The sequence below is a fragment of the Plecotus auritus genome (assembly GCF_963455305.1).
Source record: "Plecotus auritus genome assembly, chromosome: 12".
NCBI lineage: Eukaryota > Metazoa > Chordata > Mammalia > Chiroptera > Vespertilionidae > Plecotus > Plecotus auritus.
Window position 1 is genome coordinate 38,247,474 of NC_137778.1, and position 20,081 is coordinate 38,267,554.

Consider the following 20,081-nt stretch of genomic DNA (forward strand, 5'->3'; position numbering starts at 1 on the left):
AGCAAAAATGATTGTAGGGACCTTAAAATATGCCACCCTCTCCTGGACTGGCCCTAATGCTTCACTTATTGTTTTGTTTTTAATTTATTGCATTTACCAGACTTTTGGCCCCTCAATCCCAGATATAAGTATAAGTGGATCAATAGGAGGTAAAGTATTAGGTAACTAAGTTTATTAGAAACTCAAAGGAATACAATTTCCTTTTTTTTTTTTTTTTTTTACAGCACTTGACATTTTCCAAGTTAGTCAGAGTTTTCCAAGTTGGTCAGAGCTTACACTTGAAATCTGAGTTTAAAATTTCAATTTCAAAACTGGCTGACCATATCCCGGAAAGTCTCAGTGAGGTGTGAACGCAGTGCTGCCTCTCCGCCGTGGCTATGAGCCAGCATCAAGGTCCCTGAGCAAGGATGCGGGCTTCCTAGTTCTGGTGTCTTCCTAACAGTCAGGGGCAAGGCACAAGGGTCCCTAAGCTTGTTCTTTCCTTCTCCAGATGTAACTGCTAACAAGCTGTTTTGCTCGACTTCTATGGAGAATACATAGGTCATATAACCCTTTGTCCATTTCCTACTTAAGCCCCATCTTTTGTGGAGGGGAGGGGAGGGGAGGGGAGGGGAGGGGAGGGGAGGGGAGGGGAGGGGAGGGGAGGGGAGGGGAGGGGAGGGGAGGGGAGGGGAGGGGAGGGAAGAAAGAAAGAGGGAGAGAAAGAAAGAAAAAACTGGGAAGAGAAGAAAAGCATCACCCTATGGCCAGCTAACATTTTGACTGAGCAGTCCTTTCCGGACTACCACTGTTATGCTTCTCTGCAGAGTCAAAGCAAAAGCACCTATGCGACTTCACTCACACTCACTTCTCTCAGATTCCTCAACCCATCATAAAGCAAATGTGAACATTTTACATGACACTTCACTGGTGGATTCATACGCACAAATTAACAATGGCAAAAAGATTCCCTTAATGAAGTTACAAGCCATGGAAGATTTGTAAAAGTTAAACCCTGATACAGTATTAAACTTATCTTTTTACATATAAAAATAATACACAGTGGGACATTTTATTCAATAAGATACATTCTTTAAGATCAATAGAGAATATACAAAACTATTCTATGTAGCCCGCTGTATGTTACTGTATAGTAGGAATAAATACATCCAGAACAGACAGTGGGAGGTCTGTTCTCAGAGAAATTACCAGTTACTTAGGGGTTTCAAGCCAAGTGCTCTGCAGATTCCAGGCAGAAAGGAGCTACCTCTGTTGCATTTAAAACGATGTGGTCATTATAAAATAAAGGCCTTAAATCTATAAACAATAACAAAAACACACAAACCAAATGAAAATGTACTAAAATTTAATCATTCATAAAAGCTGTAATTTAATCTGACAGTAAAACACAAGAAGCAATATTAGAGTTGGTTTAGTATATTATATATTTTAGCTTTGAAAGCCATAGAAATCAGTTATCCCAGTTTTTTCCTATAAAAGACCCATTTTTCCAAAGCATTATGCACAAACAATTTTAATTAGAATATAATGACAGAATGATATTTCATAATTTTTAAATATAAAATGAAGTCAATGACTCAAAAAAGTTATCTGCTGTAATGAGTTTGAGGGGAAATTTCATCATCTATATCATTACAGATATAAAGTATAATGGTTCAACGTTTAGTGCCTGACGGGAGGAATCATGATAAAAAGGTCAATATGAAATCATTTGATTATAGTAGCAATATCTAACTTCTGAAATGCATCCATGCTCTTTTGTATAATCATATTAGAGTCAAGTATATTTATTTTCACATCTGTTATAACTGCTATTGCAAAGGAGAAATACTATTGTCTTATTTTCTGAGAGATATACACAGAGCAATTTTTTTTCTCTCCAGGGAACTTGTGCAAACCAATATAAGATCTAAATTCTTCACATAATATATAAAACAGGAGAAGCCGCTTCAGATTTATTTTTTGAAGTCTGGAATGCTGGCACTTTCCAATTAGGCAACAGTTCTTCATTCCTGTAATCTAGAATGTTGAATAGATACAGACATATATTATATATATGGTTAATCTCTTGATGTCAGAACATAACAGTAAACAAGCAGATATTTAATAATATAGAAAGAAACAATGGTTTTGGCTGATCATTACTAGAGAACAAATTATACTAAGTAGCTCCAGTAACAGGGCTATTTTAAACTCCCTTTCAAAGTGTTTAAAAAGTAGTTTTATTATATTTAGTGTTACAATATATCTGACAGTCCTGTCTATAAAGAGGAAAACTATTTGTTTTATTTCTATCCTATTATAATTTTATTCTGAAAGTTCCTTTCCACTAAGGAAACAGCATCCACCTGCAAACTCTTTCTATGGGAATTAAAAAATTTTTTTTATTGGTTTTTAGAGAGAGAGGAAGGAAGAGGGACAGAGAGAGAAACATCGATGTGAGAGTGAAACACTGATCAGCTGCCTCCTGCATGCCTCCTACTGGAGTCTGAGCCCACAACCTGGGCATGTGCTCTGCTGGGAATCAAACCTGCAACCTTTGGTGCTCGGGATGATACACAACCAACTGAGCCACACCAGCCAGTCCATGGGAAAGTCTTTCCTCAACTATTTTAGGACTGTGCCTATTAGGGTTACCTCTTACAATACAGGTTAGGAAAAGACACTGACAGAGCTGATCCCTGTATACAAAGGCAGAATACTGACAGTCTCATTGCTCAGCAGGAAAGAGTTAGTTAGGTTAAAGCAGTGGTCGGCAAACTCATTAGTCAACAGAGCCAAATATCAACAGTACAACGATTGAAATTTCTTTTGAGAGCCAAATTTTTTAAACTTAAACTTCTTCTAATGCCACTTCTTCAAAATAGACTCGCCCAGGCCGTGGTATTTTGTGGAAGAGCCACACTCAAGGGGCCAAAGAGCCGCATGTGGCTCGCGAGCTGCAGTTTGCCAACCACTGGGTTAAAGGAAGAATTTTCCAAAAATGAATTTCTCTCATAGATCTTTAAAAGTGTTACACATTAGAAGGAGATTAACATATTCCAGTACAATTCTGCCTAAAGGCTAAGGCTAGATAAGCTGCCCTCAGATTCACATGCTCTTACGAAAACTGTTTACCCCGAATCGCAGTGCTTTTCACATGGGATCAACAGGGCCCTCGAGTCGTAATCAGGACAAAATGCTCTGCATGCAAAGTATTCCACCTGCTAAGTGGCCTATTCCCAAACACTCACAGAGCGCTCAAGTGACTTATTAACTATGTTATGAGTTAAATTACATAGCAGAGCCTAAGAATTTATGCAACCAGGATGAAAGTCTTATTTCTAGATCTAGGCCAAGATCTTTCCTCTAAGGCAAATCTCACAATACATTGTAGGATGTGTGAGGGTGAATTTTCACAAGAGGCCAGGAGATGGCACCTCTTCCTTTAAGTATAAGTTTAATGGACATTTCTGAGAATTGGAAATTAAACCAGGACCAGCCAAGGTAATGACATACACAAGCCAGTCAACTCTAAGAGAGTTAATATACTCCAGATCAGGAACAGAGCCCTCGTTTCCCCTACCTTGCACCCTTACCTAAACACACACAAGCACCAGCAATTTTAACAATAACCACTTTCAGGGAGCTGATGATTTATAGCTAATGAATCAATTTCACTAAGCCTCAAACAACCATTTGGCCGGAAGCTGTTTTTCCTGAACCCAACTCCCAGAGGTGATGCCATGCCCCCTGCCCTTCTGCCCCTTTTCCTCTACTTTCTTTGAAACTGCTACCCAGCTGTTTCCCTTGAGAGAGAGAGACATTCACTCATCTGTCTAAGGAGGCACGCTCCAGCTAATGTGGGACTCTGCAAGAGGTGATCTACTGAACAGACCCAAGAGGAGGAGTTAGCACAACCAATTCTCAAGTGGGAACTTGACTTTCCTCTAAACAAACCAAGTTTACAAATTACACCGTAACTCCATTGTGTAAACATATTCTTTTATGGTATTGCTTATGCAGTTGATGAAGAAAAGCAGAAATTGTTACATACAGAATTACAAAAAACAAACAAACAAATGGCCCCCCAGGGCCTGGTTTCTTACTTGATAGGTAGCTTCAAGGCTAGCGCTGATTGGCTCACTTAATGAAAACTTAAAGTCAATTACTTAAGTATTTAAAGTCAATTACTACTTCGAAGCCTCCAGACAAAACATTGGAAAGAAGTCAACCGTACCTGAGCTGAGATAAAGCAACTACCAAAACCACACTGACGTAGCATCACACACCCAGTCAAAACGACCAACAACACTAAAGTTGGGGAAGGTGGAACTCATAACTGCTGGTAGGTGTGCAACTGGTGCAACTACTTTGACAAACTTTTTAGTGTGTCTACGAAAGCTGCCCACACACACACAGTGTACAACCTGGCCACGCCGTTCCTGGATATACACCACACAAATACATGCACACGTGCACAAAGATTTGTACAAGAGTATGTGCAGCAGAATTACCAATGCCAGTCCCCAAAAGAACCCGGATACCCATCAACAGCAGAATATATAAACATATTGCCAGGATAGTCATGTAATAAAAATGAACTATTACTATATGCAATCAGGATAATTTTCAAAAAGACCCTCACATTTTTGAATAAAAGAAGCCAGACATAAATTAAGCCAGACGTTTTTGTTTATATTAATTTCAGGGAGGCAAAACTAACCCAAGTTGTGAGGATTCAGGGCAGAGGTTCCATTTGGGGGAGGAGATTCTTATTCAGATATGAGTATGTTCACTTTGAAAAAATTCATCAAATGTGCACTTCAGCCTTTCTGCAAGCCCTTTTGTTTCACTGTTCCACTACAATTTGGCATGAATTTGGGAATGACCTTGGTGGCCATCCTATTCATTCAACCACTACTTTCTGAAGATCCTTCTACACCAGGCATTGGGGACACTGTGGTGAGCGAAAACAGACATGGGCCTTCTCTCACACAGCTTAGAATCTCATGGGAAGAGAGACAAATTACCCACAAGTTGAGCACAGCTACAGTTAGGTATCACATTTACAAGGTACAGAAGCTGGAAATAGCTCAACTGGTGCCATGGGAAGTGGTGAAGGTTGGAGACAGCCTAAAACAAAGTCAAGGACAAGAGAGGCATGTGCTCTGCCTTTGGCACTCACCTGGCTCAGAGCTGCTGCTCACTGTGGGCCTAAAGCAGCAGACAGGATTTCTTTTTAGGCTTCTTCTTTTCCACTGGTGTTTTTCTATTGATCTGTCTGACCAGGTCATAAAATATCTAAATGAAAACAAGAAAGATGTACTTATTCAACCAACATTTGAGACCTTGTTCCACAAAACAATCTTGGTTCTGTTAAATATTATTCAGATAAAACATGAGTCAGATGAAAGGACTTACAGAACCAAAGGCCCGAGAGGAACAGCAAGAGAAAAGACAAGGCTGTGATAACCTGGCCTGCTCCCCGCGCCCACCATGCCGTGAGCGAGCTGAATTCTGGGATTACCTGAGATGCTACACATGGCAAGCACAGCAACAAGTGAAGCTTATGCGCTTCCAGGAAAGGAAAAAAAGTCTTAAGAAAAATGATGTCGAAAAGAACAAAAGTAAAGGGAACCTCAAGCTTTTGCTTGGTTGGTGGTGGCAGCTGGGGACTGCACCAATCTTTTAGGGATCCGGTCAACTTTGGCCCTTTACACCCAGTCAGGCAGCTTACTTGTTAAGCATTCCTATCCACAGCTACGTTCTTAAGATAGTGGAGTGCTTAAGTCATGGACAAAAAAAGCCTTATACACCTGCTGTATCAGGCCAAAAAGAGAGTGAATTACAGTCCACACTCAGATTCCTCCCTTTGAGTCATGCACTAAAGGGAGGCAGGACTCAAAACACCAAATTCTGTGATATCCATGAGGTAGTATGTTTCTCTATAAATTCACTATAGTAACCACTTTAATTTTTGTGCTTTTCTACTGACTTTATAACCTATTCATACATATCTGCATAAGCAATTGTACAATACATGGGTGATGTGACAATTTTCATATACTACTTTCTGGCACATGTCTAGAGCAGGGGTGGCGAACATCCAGCCCGCAGGCCATATAAGGCCCACGAAATCATTTGGTCTGGTCCTGCCAAGGCATTAGGGGTGAGCTAATTAAATGTTTGACCAAATACAGCAGGCTACTTTTTAAGTTGATAATTGTGTATGGCCCGCGAATGATGTTATAAGTATCCAAATGGCCCTTGGCAGAAAGAAGGTTCCCCAACCCTGAAGAGGCTTAGCAGGACTTTAAATATATTCCTTTAACTTAAACGTCCTCTTTGCGTATAAGGTTAATATGAATGTCTTCATTACAGTCATCAAAGTGACTTTATGCAAACAAAGAATTACTTAGTGATTTCTATAAATTGGTAGAATCAAGACTGTTTAAAAGAATAATTTTTTTTTCTTAGTTTTTGGCTGTTAAAGAAGACTAAAAGACACTTGTCTGTGCTGCCCAGCAGCTAGAGGTTACCTCATTAACGTTGATCTTTGACTTTGCAGAAGATTCTAAAAAGGCACAGTTACACCACTGTCTTGCTAAATTCTGACCCTGTTCTTTGCCAACTACTCGCTCATCTTCCAGGTCACATTTATTGCCAACCAAAATCATTGGAACCTGTGGGAAGGAAATAACAGAAAACGAACACTAACATACTTGTTACTTATCCTTGTGAGTAAGCAACTATCTGTCACCAATTGCAATGTGTAAATGAGGACCATATGCTTCACCAAGTGCTTAAAAAAAGGAGTGCTAGAGAGAAGGTGGATGGCAGGGGAAGAGACAGAAAAATTATGGAAGAGATCGTACTACATTGATCTGCTAATTATTTTAAAGATATAATCCCAAAAATTCCCATGTGGGCTACAAGTGATAGCTGAATTCCAAGTGGAAAAATCTGAATATGGAGAAGAATGTACTCGGGGGCCTAATTGTGGTTCAAGTGCTTCATCTCACAGTCCCAACAAATGCCAGAAGCAGTGGCAAGACCAATACAGGAGCAGTAACAAGTTTTGCTCCTACACCTGACATCCAAATCTGAGATCAGTTCAGGTGGGTTGTTAAGGAGAAAATACAGCCAGAGCAGCGACGTCTCCCCTTTTTCTCCATACCAGAAATGCTTGGCTCTGTCCATCCACAGCCCCTACTTCCAGTAAAACAGATTGCTAACAAACTGTACCACACCCTTAGTTCAAAGACACCCACAGAGCAAAGCCATTTGTGAGGTGATGGGCACGATACAAAAGAAAGAATTTAAGGGACATGGTGGACCTTGTACCTAAAATAGGCGATTATCACGAGTTAGATGAAACATTAAGCACCTACAACTCCATTGTTTTTAGTCTGTTGTATGGATAAAATGATTAACATTACCAGAGTTCAGTGATTTGCATGTAACTGCCTAAGAAAACAGAACTCTCTTAGATAAATTAGTCCTGGGAAGGAAGAGGACTATTCATTAGGTTATGGTTGGTCATGAATCATAGGGTATAAATCCATCCCGCCTACAATATTACCGAAGTGAAGGTACCGAGCAGGTGCATATGTTCCCATTAATAATGAGAGAGAACACACAAAAGAGAAAAAGGTACAAATGAAATTTAATATCCTGATTGATACAACTGAAAGGGAAGCCTCCATAGTTCAAAACTGAAGCAGACATGTAAAATATACATTTCACCTTTGCAAAAAGGCACAAAAACAACGAATGCCAAATAACACAAAAATTCTAAAACAAAAATAAAATAAAAAATATAAAAACCTGCCCTAGCTGGTTTGGCTCAGTTGATAGAGAGCATTAGCCTGCGGACTGAAGGGTCCCAGGTTAAATTCCAGTCAAGGGCACATGCCCAGGTTGTGGACTTGTTTCCCCAGTAGGGGGCGTGCAGGAGGCAGCCGATCAAAGATTATCTCTCATCATTGACATTTCTATCTCTCCCTCCCTTCCTCTCTGAAACAGATAAAAATATATTTTAAAAATAATAATGAAATTAAACCCTGGTTAACGAAAATCTTTTAACATAATAAAAACACCTGTAAGTAAAAACTATACCAACAGAACTTTAGAAGTAGGAACAAATCATATGGTTCTTAGTAATGTTCTTTGAACACTGTTTCTGACATAGCGTCCACCTCTCAAAGCTCAACCAAGTCTCACTTCTACCAGCCTTCTTCCACTCCCCTGCTTCTGCACGAACTACCCACAGAGCAGGAGCATGTCATCATTCCTGTCCTCCCTTTTGAACTATCTCAATAGGCATATAATTTGTAGGTAAATTTATAAAGGTAAACTTATTAGGCCACAGAGATGGCAGTGTGTCTTACTGAGAGAAGAATACTTACATCTTCTGTGTCCTTAACCCGTAAAATCTGTTCCCTCAGGTCCTGTAAGTCATTAAATGTGGACTGAGCTGTAATAGAATATACTAGTGCAAACCCTTGGCCATTCTTCATATACAAATCCCTCATCGCTGTAAATTGCTCCTGTAATAAAAATACACAATTATAAACATGATTTCTTGAACATACGTTAGGACAACTTAAATCAGAATGATCACAGTGAGCTACTGCATTTTTTATTTACATGCTATCATGACAGGAAACGGAAGACAGATGCATGGTTTCTATAAACTCCTGAGGTGAATTTTCCTGCTCTCTACTTACCTGACTGGAAATAATGACAATAAACTAGATTTAGAGAGAAAATCTTAACCACCTTAGTTTACTTTTGTATGATTTAGAAAAAACTATATATCATTCATTCCTTTTTTACTAAGAGATCCTAATTAAATCATTTTGGTGCTAATAAAGATGACCTCGAGGCAGTGTTGCTAGAAAACAGAAGCCCAAGTACTGAACCTGGAGGCTCTCTATCATCAAGAGCGTAGAGAGAAGACAAATCTGGAAAGAAAACTTAGGAGTAACCAAGGACACAGGCAAAAAAAACACCCAAGCCAGGGTTGTTTCCTGGAAGCCAAATGAATATACAGTGAACCACTGAGCTAAGGCTGCTGAAAAGTCAGGGCAGTTGAGGATATGTGCAGGAGATTGTTTAGGAATGAGAGACCAGGGGCCTGAAGCTATGTGAAGAGGGGGTTGAGGGTATGAGGAATAATCAAAGATGTTAGGATAAATGGAACCAGGTTCCAATGAAGGTAAAGGGTATGAAAGTGAGAGGGAAAAACAGAAGTGGTAAGTGGAGAGTGTCATGCTTGAAAAGGAGACTGGGTGGTATTACAGTTATGGGCAATCACATAGTCTAAGGTAAGACCATGGGTGTGAACGGCTGAAGCAGGATGGAGGTCAAGGAACTGACAGGCCAGGTTACTGGATTATCTACAACATCTACAGAGATTCTATCTGGACACTAAAATCACCAAGAGTTCTAACTGAAGCAGTATTGGAGTGAGCAAAAATCTTCAAGGAATAAGAAGTGATCTGAGACAAGGTACACTAATGTGATTGCACTCATTTAAAGATAAGAAGAAAGAGGCTCCAAATAATCATAAAGAGTTTTGTCAAAAAACAAGTATCTGTCACCAGCCCCTTGAGATGTTAAAATACTAATAAAAGCAAAACAATCTTTATAAACATGAAGGACTACGGTGCCAAGAGACAGTGTCTTATTTAAACCCAGTGATTTGAAATACCTTTTTTTTTTTTTTTTTTTTTTTTTTGAGCAGTAACAGCATCATCCTTACCCGAACACAGGGAGAAGAAACCCAACACAGAGATTCCATAGGTGAACTCAACATACAATTTAATAGTGAGATATGAGCTTTAAGTCCACCATCGATGGTTTCATGCACATAAAAACCCTTAAGAAGCCCTACATTTAGAGAATTTGTTCTTAATCATAATAATTACTTTTACTCAGAGGAATTATTCAGATGATAAAACCTGTTCACAAATTAAAATCTATCATAAAAGGAGAAAGCATGCTTACTGTTCCTGCTGTGTCCAGGATTTCGAGCATACACTGTTGGCAATCTACTTCAACTTGCTGTTGGGGGCAGGGAAGAAAAAGTGAAAAAGTAACATCAAAACCTCCGTCTGTTTTCCTCCCCACTCTACACTCCAGTGCATATGAACAAGGGCAAAGCCCTTCCACAGAGTGTGCTGGATCGGTGAGACTTAACTTGGTATTACAATTAGGAACAGGAGGTCTCAGGCATTTTCTATTAATATTACAGAAGCCAGGACTATCAATGTCGGGCTTAGATATTTTCTGATCACTGTAAACTCTGAGTAATGACTTTCGTTACTACTAGGAAGCTAGTGGTCAAATTCTATGACTTAAGAAAAACTATAGGAAAATAGGTACAGTTCTAACAGAAAAGAATGCATAAAATGATTATTCATATTATTAAAGAAAACAAAACACAAAGTATTAAATTTACTCCAAATGCAGACAAGGTTTGGGGGCAAAGAAATTTTGACAACTTACTATGTTAAACGTTTTACTGAAATACATTATATCCCAAATTTAATACACAGGAAAATTTTAGTTTAAGAGATACAAGGAACACAGAGCTGCTAGTGAGTATCACTGAACTCATATAGTCCTCAGGACTTGAGGAAAAAGATACTTGTTTGGAAAAGCTGTGTGCATAAGGTGAAATTTTATAACTCAACTCTACTTTCCCAGTGTTTTATTTTTTTTGAAGTGAACATATCAAGATTTTATTGTCATATAATAAAATAAAATATGAAGCTTAGAACTGGATCACTTGACCCTTTCTCTTCTTATCTCCTCCCCATTCACAATGCTTGCATCTCTTAATAGCCAGCATTCTCTTATATCGGCAGCTGGGCTCAACACATTCAAGCCTCAGCACAATCTTCTTTGTAGTTTTAGCCTTTTTTTAAAAAAAAAAAAATTGGCTTCGTCTGCCCATCATAGCTTCCTGTCACAACGCCACTGTCCCTCTGCATACAGAGAATCCTTGCCCTCCTGGTACATGGTACTTTGTGGGGTTGATGCTTGCCACACTTCTTACAGAATTCCCATGGGTTTTAGGAACGTTCACCACGTTTGCGAGAGCGCTACCGGCAGGGAAAGCCCAGTGTTTTATAGAAGAGAAGGCTGGCCTAAAAAAAGTATCAGTTCTCAGCCGTGTGGACACTTTTTAACAAAGAAGGGACTGAGCAAAGTGGTCAATCTCCTGCATTCCAGGTACAGGTCTCCATGTGGAGTTAAAGCTTTAACCAGCAACTTATTTGGAGGAAATCCCAGTAATGCAACACTGTCTCTAAAATTAACCTGAGGCCTATTTTAAACTCTACTTCTTTGTCAGATCAGGGACTGAGGAGCACCACTGGTGGCCACAAATTCATTGTCTCACCACTTGTGGGACGAATGTGGTAGCCTGCCCAATCTGTAAACGGGCACATTCAATGAATAATGAATTAGGCCTGGAGTTTCTCAAAGTATCTAGAGCACAATTTTGTATCCAATGTGCAGATAATGAAATTGCTCAGTCAGTACAGTTCAATGAACTTAATTTCCTATTGTTGAATGGTAGGTTTAATCTTTTTTTCTTTTTTGTATATTGTTAGCTGTAGTCTTTTTTATAACACTGTCTTCTGCCCACCACCCACCCCACCCCACCCCACCCCATAAGGTTTGGGAAATAAAATCATAAAAATTATCCACAATTCTAGCTAATCTTGTAATTAAGTAAAATAGTATATTTTGCCAAGATCAACTTTTCCCTTTTAAAAAGCTTTATTTTTTAGATTCACAAGAAAACTTGGCAAAAATACAGAGTTCCAATTTACCCTTCCCCTGCTCCCAGCTTGGCCTCCCCCACTATCAGCCACACTTGAGTTGATTTTGTTAGAACTAATGAACCTACTATATCAACACATCATTACCATACAAAACCCGCAGTTTACAGTAGAGTTCACTCTTGGTGGTGTTCATTCTACGAGTTGGGACAAATGTATAATGACATGTATCTACCATTATGGTATCATACAGAATTCAACAACTAATTTTTTATAGTTTAAAGACGAAATTTCTTTAAAGTTAATATATAACTAAACATAAACTTTCAGTCACTAGAAAACTTCAAGCATAAAAGTTACTTAATTTTCATATTTTACCTTTCTGTAGGAATCTTCTATCGTTGGGTCATATTTTTCAACAAAAATTCCCTGAACAAACTGAACTGTCTAAAAAAAAAAAAAAGGCAGAGAAAAATTAGAGAATTTAAAAAAATCAACTCCTCTAAATGTTATTAACCTCACAATGTGGTAAAGATTAAATGAAAGTATGTGAAAAGTCTGGGTAATTATCTTTCAATATAAGGACATGCTGACACATAAGAGTAACTTACTATGAAAGGAGATGGCCATATTCAAAACTGTCAGCAATGTTGCTGCTGACACTGCACTGCTAACTATTACGTATGTTTTAAAATGCAACAAAGATACAAATAATGACACAGATTCTAATTTATTAAAAAATGAAAATTATCAGTAAACTCCCATTAGTCCCCTGTATATCTATATATAACTTTTATCTCATGCTCTGAAAGGAGACAGACGTAAGGTTCTAAATTTTAAAGTCTTGAACCAGCCTTTCTAATTTTGGGGAAAAGATAAAAGAGAATTAAAATGTATTGGATTTATTAAATTTATAATCACATTCAAATTTCACATTCACACCAGCTGAAATTCAAATGTACACCATCCTGATTCTGAAGCCTTATGCTTTTCATTGGAAAATGCTGCCTACAAATCTTTTTCAGATTACCTACTTTTATCTCTAGGATTTCTGTAAAGCACAGACTAGAAACTAGGTATTTTATCATTTGACAAATGAAAAGAAGTACAGAAGATGACTGTGAAATATTTCCTGGACAGCTTTAAACAGGATCTGGTCCATTAATCCTAGAGAAAAGGTAAAGATGTGGGCTGAGAGCCTGACACCAAGTTACCCAGGAGTATTTTGAACATGATTTTAGCTTGAGCTAAACAGATTAACTTGAATATAGTAAACTTCAAGCATCTTTCTCTTACTAATCTCCTCTTCTTCATAGGAAACTCAGGATATAATCACACCAAGAACTTTAAACTCCCTAATATGCTTTATACTAGAGCAGAGGTCCTCGAAATACGGTTCAGGGCAGAGGTTTAGAAAAAAACCTATTTTCCTGCCCCTGCCCCTGCCCCTGCCCCTGCCCCTGCCGGGTGGCTTGGTTGGTTGAAGCACCATCCTGTACACCAAAAAGGTTGCGAGTCTGATCCCCAGTCGGGGTGCGCACAGGAGGCAACCCAATCGATGTTTCTCTCACATCAACGTCTCTCTCTCTCTCTCCCTCCCCCTCCCTCCTCCTCCATAATCAATGAGCATATCCTCAGGTGAGGATAAAAAAAAGTACAAATCTGGCCCTAGCCTGCTTCTCACCTAATTTCTCTCTACTTCCCCCTTGCTCAATCCTGCCCCAGCAATGTCGACTTTTCTCTTAGTTGTTTAAATGCTAATTTAGGTTCACTTGTCACCAATTTGTACTTTTTGTTCAAAGTCATCTCTCTTGCAATTATAATCAAGTGGTTCTTTGTTTAACTGTGTATTTATCACATCTCTTCCAGGATGATGGAAGCTGTGTGCGGGACTGGGATGATTTGTGTTCACTGTCACAACCCCAGTGCCTGACATTGCAGAAGCTCAATAAACAGTTACCAAATAAATACAGCATGCATACAAAAAATGGTCTTCGATCCATTAAGTCTGGGGTAGGGTAGGGCTTACTCCACTGGTATCTATAATATCAGTGTAGTCTCCCCCACTGAAATGTAAATTCCTTAAAAATGAAAACAATCTTATTCCTCTTTGAATGAACAAGCCACCATTATAAAACTACACATCCATGGTTATTGAAAGAATCCTTGTCCCCTCTGGGTGAGATATAAGCATATAAAAAACACTGGCACCTTTTCTCTTTAGTGACTTGAGGTTTCAAAGCAAAAACACAGCAATGTTCTTCTTGTATTATACTAGTTGGTTATAGTTCGGTGGCTAACTTACCAGAGCAGACTTCCCCACGCCTCCTGAACCAAGGACCACTAGCTTGTACTCACGCATGGTGTGGTCTGTTTAAATACTGACAATCTGAAAAAAAAAAAAAAAATCAAAGATAACTACATATGATAAGATTAGCCTAAGAATGTACAACTGTTACATGAAATAATGAGATTTAATTTTTGTTTGCTTTCCCCTTTCGACTATCAAAGACAGAGGTTGCACAGTAAAACCATGCACATTTTAACATTAATTTATAGGACTACTGCCAAGCATTTTACTTCATTAAGATCATTTTTTACTAGCATCAATCATTAGCCTGTCTGTTACTTCTAAGAGTGTTTGATCAGAAAATAAGATTAAAACTAGCAGTTATAAGTACAGTCATAAACTCAATTATTTATGAAGCTCTCATTTAAAACAGCTTATGTACTCTTTTGAAGTTTACTCATGAGCTTTAATATAATGTACATACATGCTATGTAATTTGCTTAAAATATCATATAGTAATTCTATACTATTTTGTTCACATTATTACATGTAGCTGAACTATGTAAAATGTTAACTCAAAAATTATTAGGATACAAATGGGAGATTAGGGATAATATCGTTAAAATTTTATATAGGTGGGTATTAGTAATATACTCCATAAGGCCCAAATTACTAAAGAGAAAAAAAAAAGAAATATACCCTGATTATCTTAAAAAGTAAAAAAGGCAGGAAAATATTTCCAATGGTCATGATGGAATATGTAGGAATGAACTTGCCATCCTAAAATAACAGCAAAATACCAGACAAAAATATATAAAAACAATTGCTTTCAGACACTGGTTGATAAGCAGTATAGGACTGTGATCTTCGAGAGGTGGGAGGAAATGAAGTGAGATCTACATCGGCCCTGGCTTTCTGCTTGAAGGCACTTTTCAGACTGTGGTGCAGGGAGGAAGAACTCAAGCAGAGACCAGAAGCATACCAGGGAAGAGATTATGCACAGAAAATTCCAGAAATCTGCACAGGGGTCCACTTGAGTCTATGGCCAAACACTAAGCAGGGCATACAGGGTGAAACTCCAGGAGGCAAGGCAAAGAATAAACAGGGATCTACAAGCTGAACGATTCCCAGAGTGCTGGGAAATAGGGGCGTTCTGACCAGAAAAGTCCTCCTTGTTGAAATACAGGGAATTAATTCAACTCAAAGATTCATACTTGAAAAGCAGCATCACTAGAGTAGAAGAATTCTAGATGCTTCCTAACAAAGCTCAAAAACAAGCATCAGAAGTACAGAGCCAATCCATAGGTAACTCAACTGCTTGTCATAGTAAAATCCCAAATTCTTTAAAAGATGAAAAAAAATTCCATCATACAATGTAAAATTTACAATGTCCATAGCATCCAATAAAACATTAGTAGACATGTGAAGAAGAAAAAAAAATGTGACCTGAAAATGAGGGTGAAGTCAGTCCACTGTAACAGCCACAGAAATGAGATTATATAATGAGGTCACTAAAACCACTATTATAAGCATATAAGTATGCTCAAGGAATTAAAGGAAAATATGAGGAAATGATAGAAATAAAAAAGAACCAAAGTAAATTTCTAGTGTTCAAAAATAATATATACAATGGAAATATCACTGAATGGAATTAGTAGCATATTAAATACTGCAGGTGAAAATTTCAGAGACCTAAGATGCAGAAAGCAAAACGGTGATGATGAAAAGGGTAAAGAGGGAAGTAGAAGGGGGAAAGGGAGAGGGAGAAAGGAGAGAGGAAGGTAAAAGAAAGAAGAGAACCACAGGACAATATCAAACTATCAAATGTAATTTCCAAAATGATAAGAAATATAGATTAACAAATTTAAGAAACTCAGTGTACCCTCTCCTCAGTATAAATACAAAGAAAAGTACAAGGCACAATAATTAAATTCCTGAAAAGTTGTCAAAAAAGAGAAAGTGTTATAAGAGGCTAGAGAAAAAAGTTTAGACAAATGCTAAACACAATGAATATATTCTTCAAAAATGAAAGTAAAAGAATTTTTTCAGATTAAAAAAAAAAAAGCTGGGGATTCACCAGAACACGTTTATAACAAGCAAAGGAAGTTCTTCAGGTGGGAAGAAAATGCTGGGACAGAAACTTAGATCTACATAAAGGAATGAACTGTGTTGATCGATGCAACAACATGAATGAACTAAAAAACACACTCAGCAAAATAAGCCAGACACAAAAGAGTGAATACTGTATGATTCCACTTATATAAAATTTTACAAAAGATGAACTTACAGTGCCAGAAAGCTGCTTGGGACCAGTGGTGGTAGGGTAGGGGTGATGACAACCAGGGAGCATAAGGGCACTTTTGGGGGTGATGAAAATTATCTGTACCTTGACTGTGGTGGTGGTGACATGGGTGCATGCATCTATCAAAACTTACTGAACTGTACATTTAAAATAGGTGCATTTACTACATGTAAATTATAGCTCAATAGAATTTAAGAAAATTCAATGGGGAAAAAAGGGGAAATTTCTCAGAGAGCCAATTATATACATAGTGTTATTAACTGAATGTGTTTCCTGCAAATTCTTTTTTTTTCTTTTTAATCCTCATCCAAGGCTATTTTTTCCATTGATTTTTAGAGAGAGTAGGAGAGAGAGGAAAGACAGAGAGAAATCAGTGAGAGAAACACATCAACAGGCTGCCTCCTGCATGCGCTCCACCAGGGCCCAGGGAGGAGCCTGCAACCAAGGTACGTGCCCTTGACCGAACTGAACCCGGGACATTTGGTCTGCAGGCCGACACTCTATCCACTGAGCCAAACCAACTAGGGCTCCTGCAAATTCTTATGTTGAAAACCTTCCCCTAATCCAATGGTATTAAGTGGGGGCTTAGGGAGGTAATTAGGGTTAGATGAGGTCATGAGGGCAGAACCCTGATGAATGGAATTAGCGTGCTCATAAGAGATCCAAGAACTCAATTCTCTGTCTGCCTTGTGAGGATACAAGACAGCCAGGGCGCAAGGTCCGCACCAGACACCTAATCTGCCAGTGCCTTGATCTTGGACTTCCCAGCCTCCAGAAGTGTGAAAAACAACTTGTTGTTTAAGCCATCCCATCTGTGATAATTTGTTATAGCAGCCAAAGGTGATTAAGTAACATAGCAAGGATAAATTAGTAGACTATGCAACAGACATAATGGGACTGTTGTTCTGAATCAAACATTTTCAAAGCATCTCCTAGGTATCAGTTCAATACGAGGTGCCAGGGACACAAAAATCAAAAGCATATGTTTCTCATCCTCAAGTAGCTCACAGAGGAAGAAAAAATAACTACCATATGATGTGAACAAAGTTATCAGAGACAAAAAAATTAAAGGGGTGGAGGATCAGAGGAGAGTGCAGTTTTTCATGCAAGTTACGTAACAGCTACATGATAACTAAATAGAAATGCTCCAGGTCTGTAGGGAAGGGCATTCCAAGCAGAAGACACACCTTGAGCGAACACTCTACACGATGAAATAGAGAAGATCCAGGGAAGACCACATCATTCAGTGCGGCCAGAACACAGGGTATAAAAGGTCTGAAAAATGAGGCTGGGTATGGAGCCTGGGCAATGCTTGCAAAGGCATTTGCCATATTTAAGAGTTTACGTTTTATCTAGTAAGCAATGGGGGGGAACGGGGGAGGGGAAGAATTGATATATTTTTTAAGTAATATAGTTAGGTATATACTCCGGAAAGGTAACTGATAACACTATATAAAGTGGACGGAGGAAAGAGACACTAGAGGCAGGAAGAAGAGTTACGGGGAGCAACTAGAACAGCTCAGGTGGCAACGACAGAGGCCTGCACAGCAGCACTAGGCTGAAGGGGGAGCAGTGCTTTCGTGCTGAGGAGACTCCGTAGCCGACCAGAGGTTATTAAGGTGAAGGAAGAAGTCGATGGTAACTCCCAGATATCTAGCTTAGAGAAATTAGGTGGCTGGTAGCAAACCTTCCATTAAGACAGGAACTACAAAAAGAGGTTTAAAAAGGAAGTTAATACTTCCAGCCAAGAATTTGTTTTGAGACTTCTATGGGAAAGCAGGGAGAGTCAGTGGGCTTGAGGTAGAGACATAGGAGTTATTGTTATGAAAGAAGGTAGTTGAAACCAAAGATGACCAAGGGGCATTTACTCAGTGAATACAGAAGAAAGCTAAGAAACAGCCACATATAGATGGATAGAAAACCTGAGGAAAAAATGAAGTGGGAGAGTTATATTCTGGACACTAGTCACCCTATACCAGTGGTCGGCAAACACATTAGTCAACAGCCAAATATCAACAGTACAACGCTTGAAATTTCTTCTGAGAGCCAAATTTTTTAAACTTAAACTTCTTCTAACGCCCCTTCTTCAAAATAGACTCGCCCAGGCCATGGTATTTTGTGGAAGAGCCACACTCAAGGGGCCAAAGAGCCGCACGTGGCTCGCGAGCCGCAGTTTGCCGACCACGGCCCTATACTTCTGTTTGTATCAAGTGATTCTCCCACTTGTAGGGGGAAAAAAAATACTGACATTAAACACAAGAGCATGTATTTCATCCAGACAGATCTCCATATCCATAACTCCCTTTCTAGGCCCCAAGTGATTCTTAGTCTTAGGACTGCTGTCATTTCAAAAAGAGGTGATTTCATTCAATTCAAAAAGGTGTATCTTTCAAGAGGGAATCCTAATATAGTAAGGTTCACTTATACTATCCAAATTACCCCCTAGGGCAAGGGAATTTGGAAAAAGCACTCAGACATGGCCAAATTATTTTGGGTATTCTGCAACAATAAAATATTTGGCCGATCCTCAATTCAAGTGGCAAGATAGTTAAGTTCCAAAGTCATATTTTCTTTATACATAAATACCATGGCTTACAAATGTAAGTCTATATGCACACATGCAAATACAAGCATGTATAGCTCAGATAAAAAGACACACACACAAATACCCAATAAGGAATAATGTGAATTAATATTTTCTTTTAAAGGAGTTAGTTCTAACTCATTACTGCCAAGTTAGAAAACCACTATGTTCTTCCAAGCAAATCCCTTGCCTTTTTATGGAAATCTCTTGTGCCCTGCACTCTCAACACAGCACCAGAAAATTTCTCACTCTGGTTAAGATTCCCTGACAAATAGGAGGACAAGAATAAACATTACACTATGTTTAAATTTTAAGTCAATCTTGAGTCTCTAACATGGTCCAGAGTAATAATATAGCAACTTTTTATTCTTTTTTCAGCAAAAGCACTTCTAAACATCACAAAATAATATGTAACTTCATTGTCGTTTTGACACAAATCGATCCCAACTTTGTTTCTGTTTTTAAATATGTAAACTAAGTACAAGACAAAATAGTTTCTCCACAACTAAACCTACAAAATTTATTAAAGAAATTTTAGAGAAAAAAATTTACATTAAAAAAACACTGAAGGTAGTTTCTTAGCAAGAGGTTATTTTGCTGGTTAAATATTTATAGAAGCCATGTATATTTTAAAACTTAAAACTGACCACAATATGCTGAGGGTAGGGTGAGGGGTGGCTAGAGATGAGTAAATATAGAAATCACGGTTAAGATTTAGCTTTCTGAAATAAGGAACAGTGTTCTTCATAGTGCATCATAATGGAAGTTCAACTTTTTTTGTGACATGAAATCACAGTATTTTCTCATTGAGAGAATCTTCTTGATATTTTCTTCTTATTCTTCTCAAGACAAGTACTTTGGGAGGAGGATGCACAGAGAGATAAAGTGATGAGACAAATACACTTATAAAAGAAGCTTATAAATTAGTCTTCACACTCTTAGAGGGCAACATGGATTCCCAACAAGAGCACACAATCAAATACTTGAGGAAAACAATTTGACAGAGGCAATAAATATAATAAACAGAACAAAATTCAAAGAAAACAGAGTTAAGAGGTCTATAGAAGACTGTAAAGTAAATGTAATATCCTTAAAGAAATTTGTGAAACACACATTGGGAAACTTAGG

General features: G+C 38.3%; 1 protein-coding gene across 6 annotated transcripts in view; it reads right to left on the reverse strand.

The window, feature by feature from the left end:
- Positions 1 to 1,328: 1,328 nt before the first annotated feature.
- Positions 1,329 to 20,081, reverse strand: part of RAP1A (RAP1A, member of RAS oncogene family) — a 54,986-nt gene continuing 36,233 nt past the window's right edge. For all 6 annotated transcript variants that reach the window (XM_080647348.1, XM_080647346.1, XM_080647347.1 and 3 more), the window contains 7 exons: positions 14,083 to 14,166; positions 12,156 to 12,224; positions 9,994 to 10,050; positions 8,391 to 8,531; positions 6,522 to 6,665; positions 5,168 to 5,283; positions 1,329 to 2,019 (listed from right to left, as the gene is read on the reverse strand). In XM_080647348.1, coding sequence (XP_080503474.1) covers positions 5,197 to 5,283; positions 6,522 to 6,665; positions 8,391 to 8,531; positions 9,994 to 10,050; positions 12,156 to 12,224; positions 14,083 to 14,139 — 555 coding nt within the window. In that variant the 5' untranslated portion in view covers positions 14,140 to 14,166 and the 3' untranslated portion in view covers positions 1,329 to 2,019; positions 5,168 to 5,196. The remainder of the gene's footprint in view (positions 2,020 to 5,167; positions 5,284 to 6,521; positions 6,666 to 8,390; positions 8,532 to 9,993; positions 10,051 to 12,155; positions 12,225 to 14,082; positions 14,167 to 20,081) is intronic.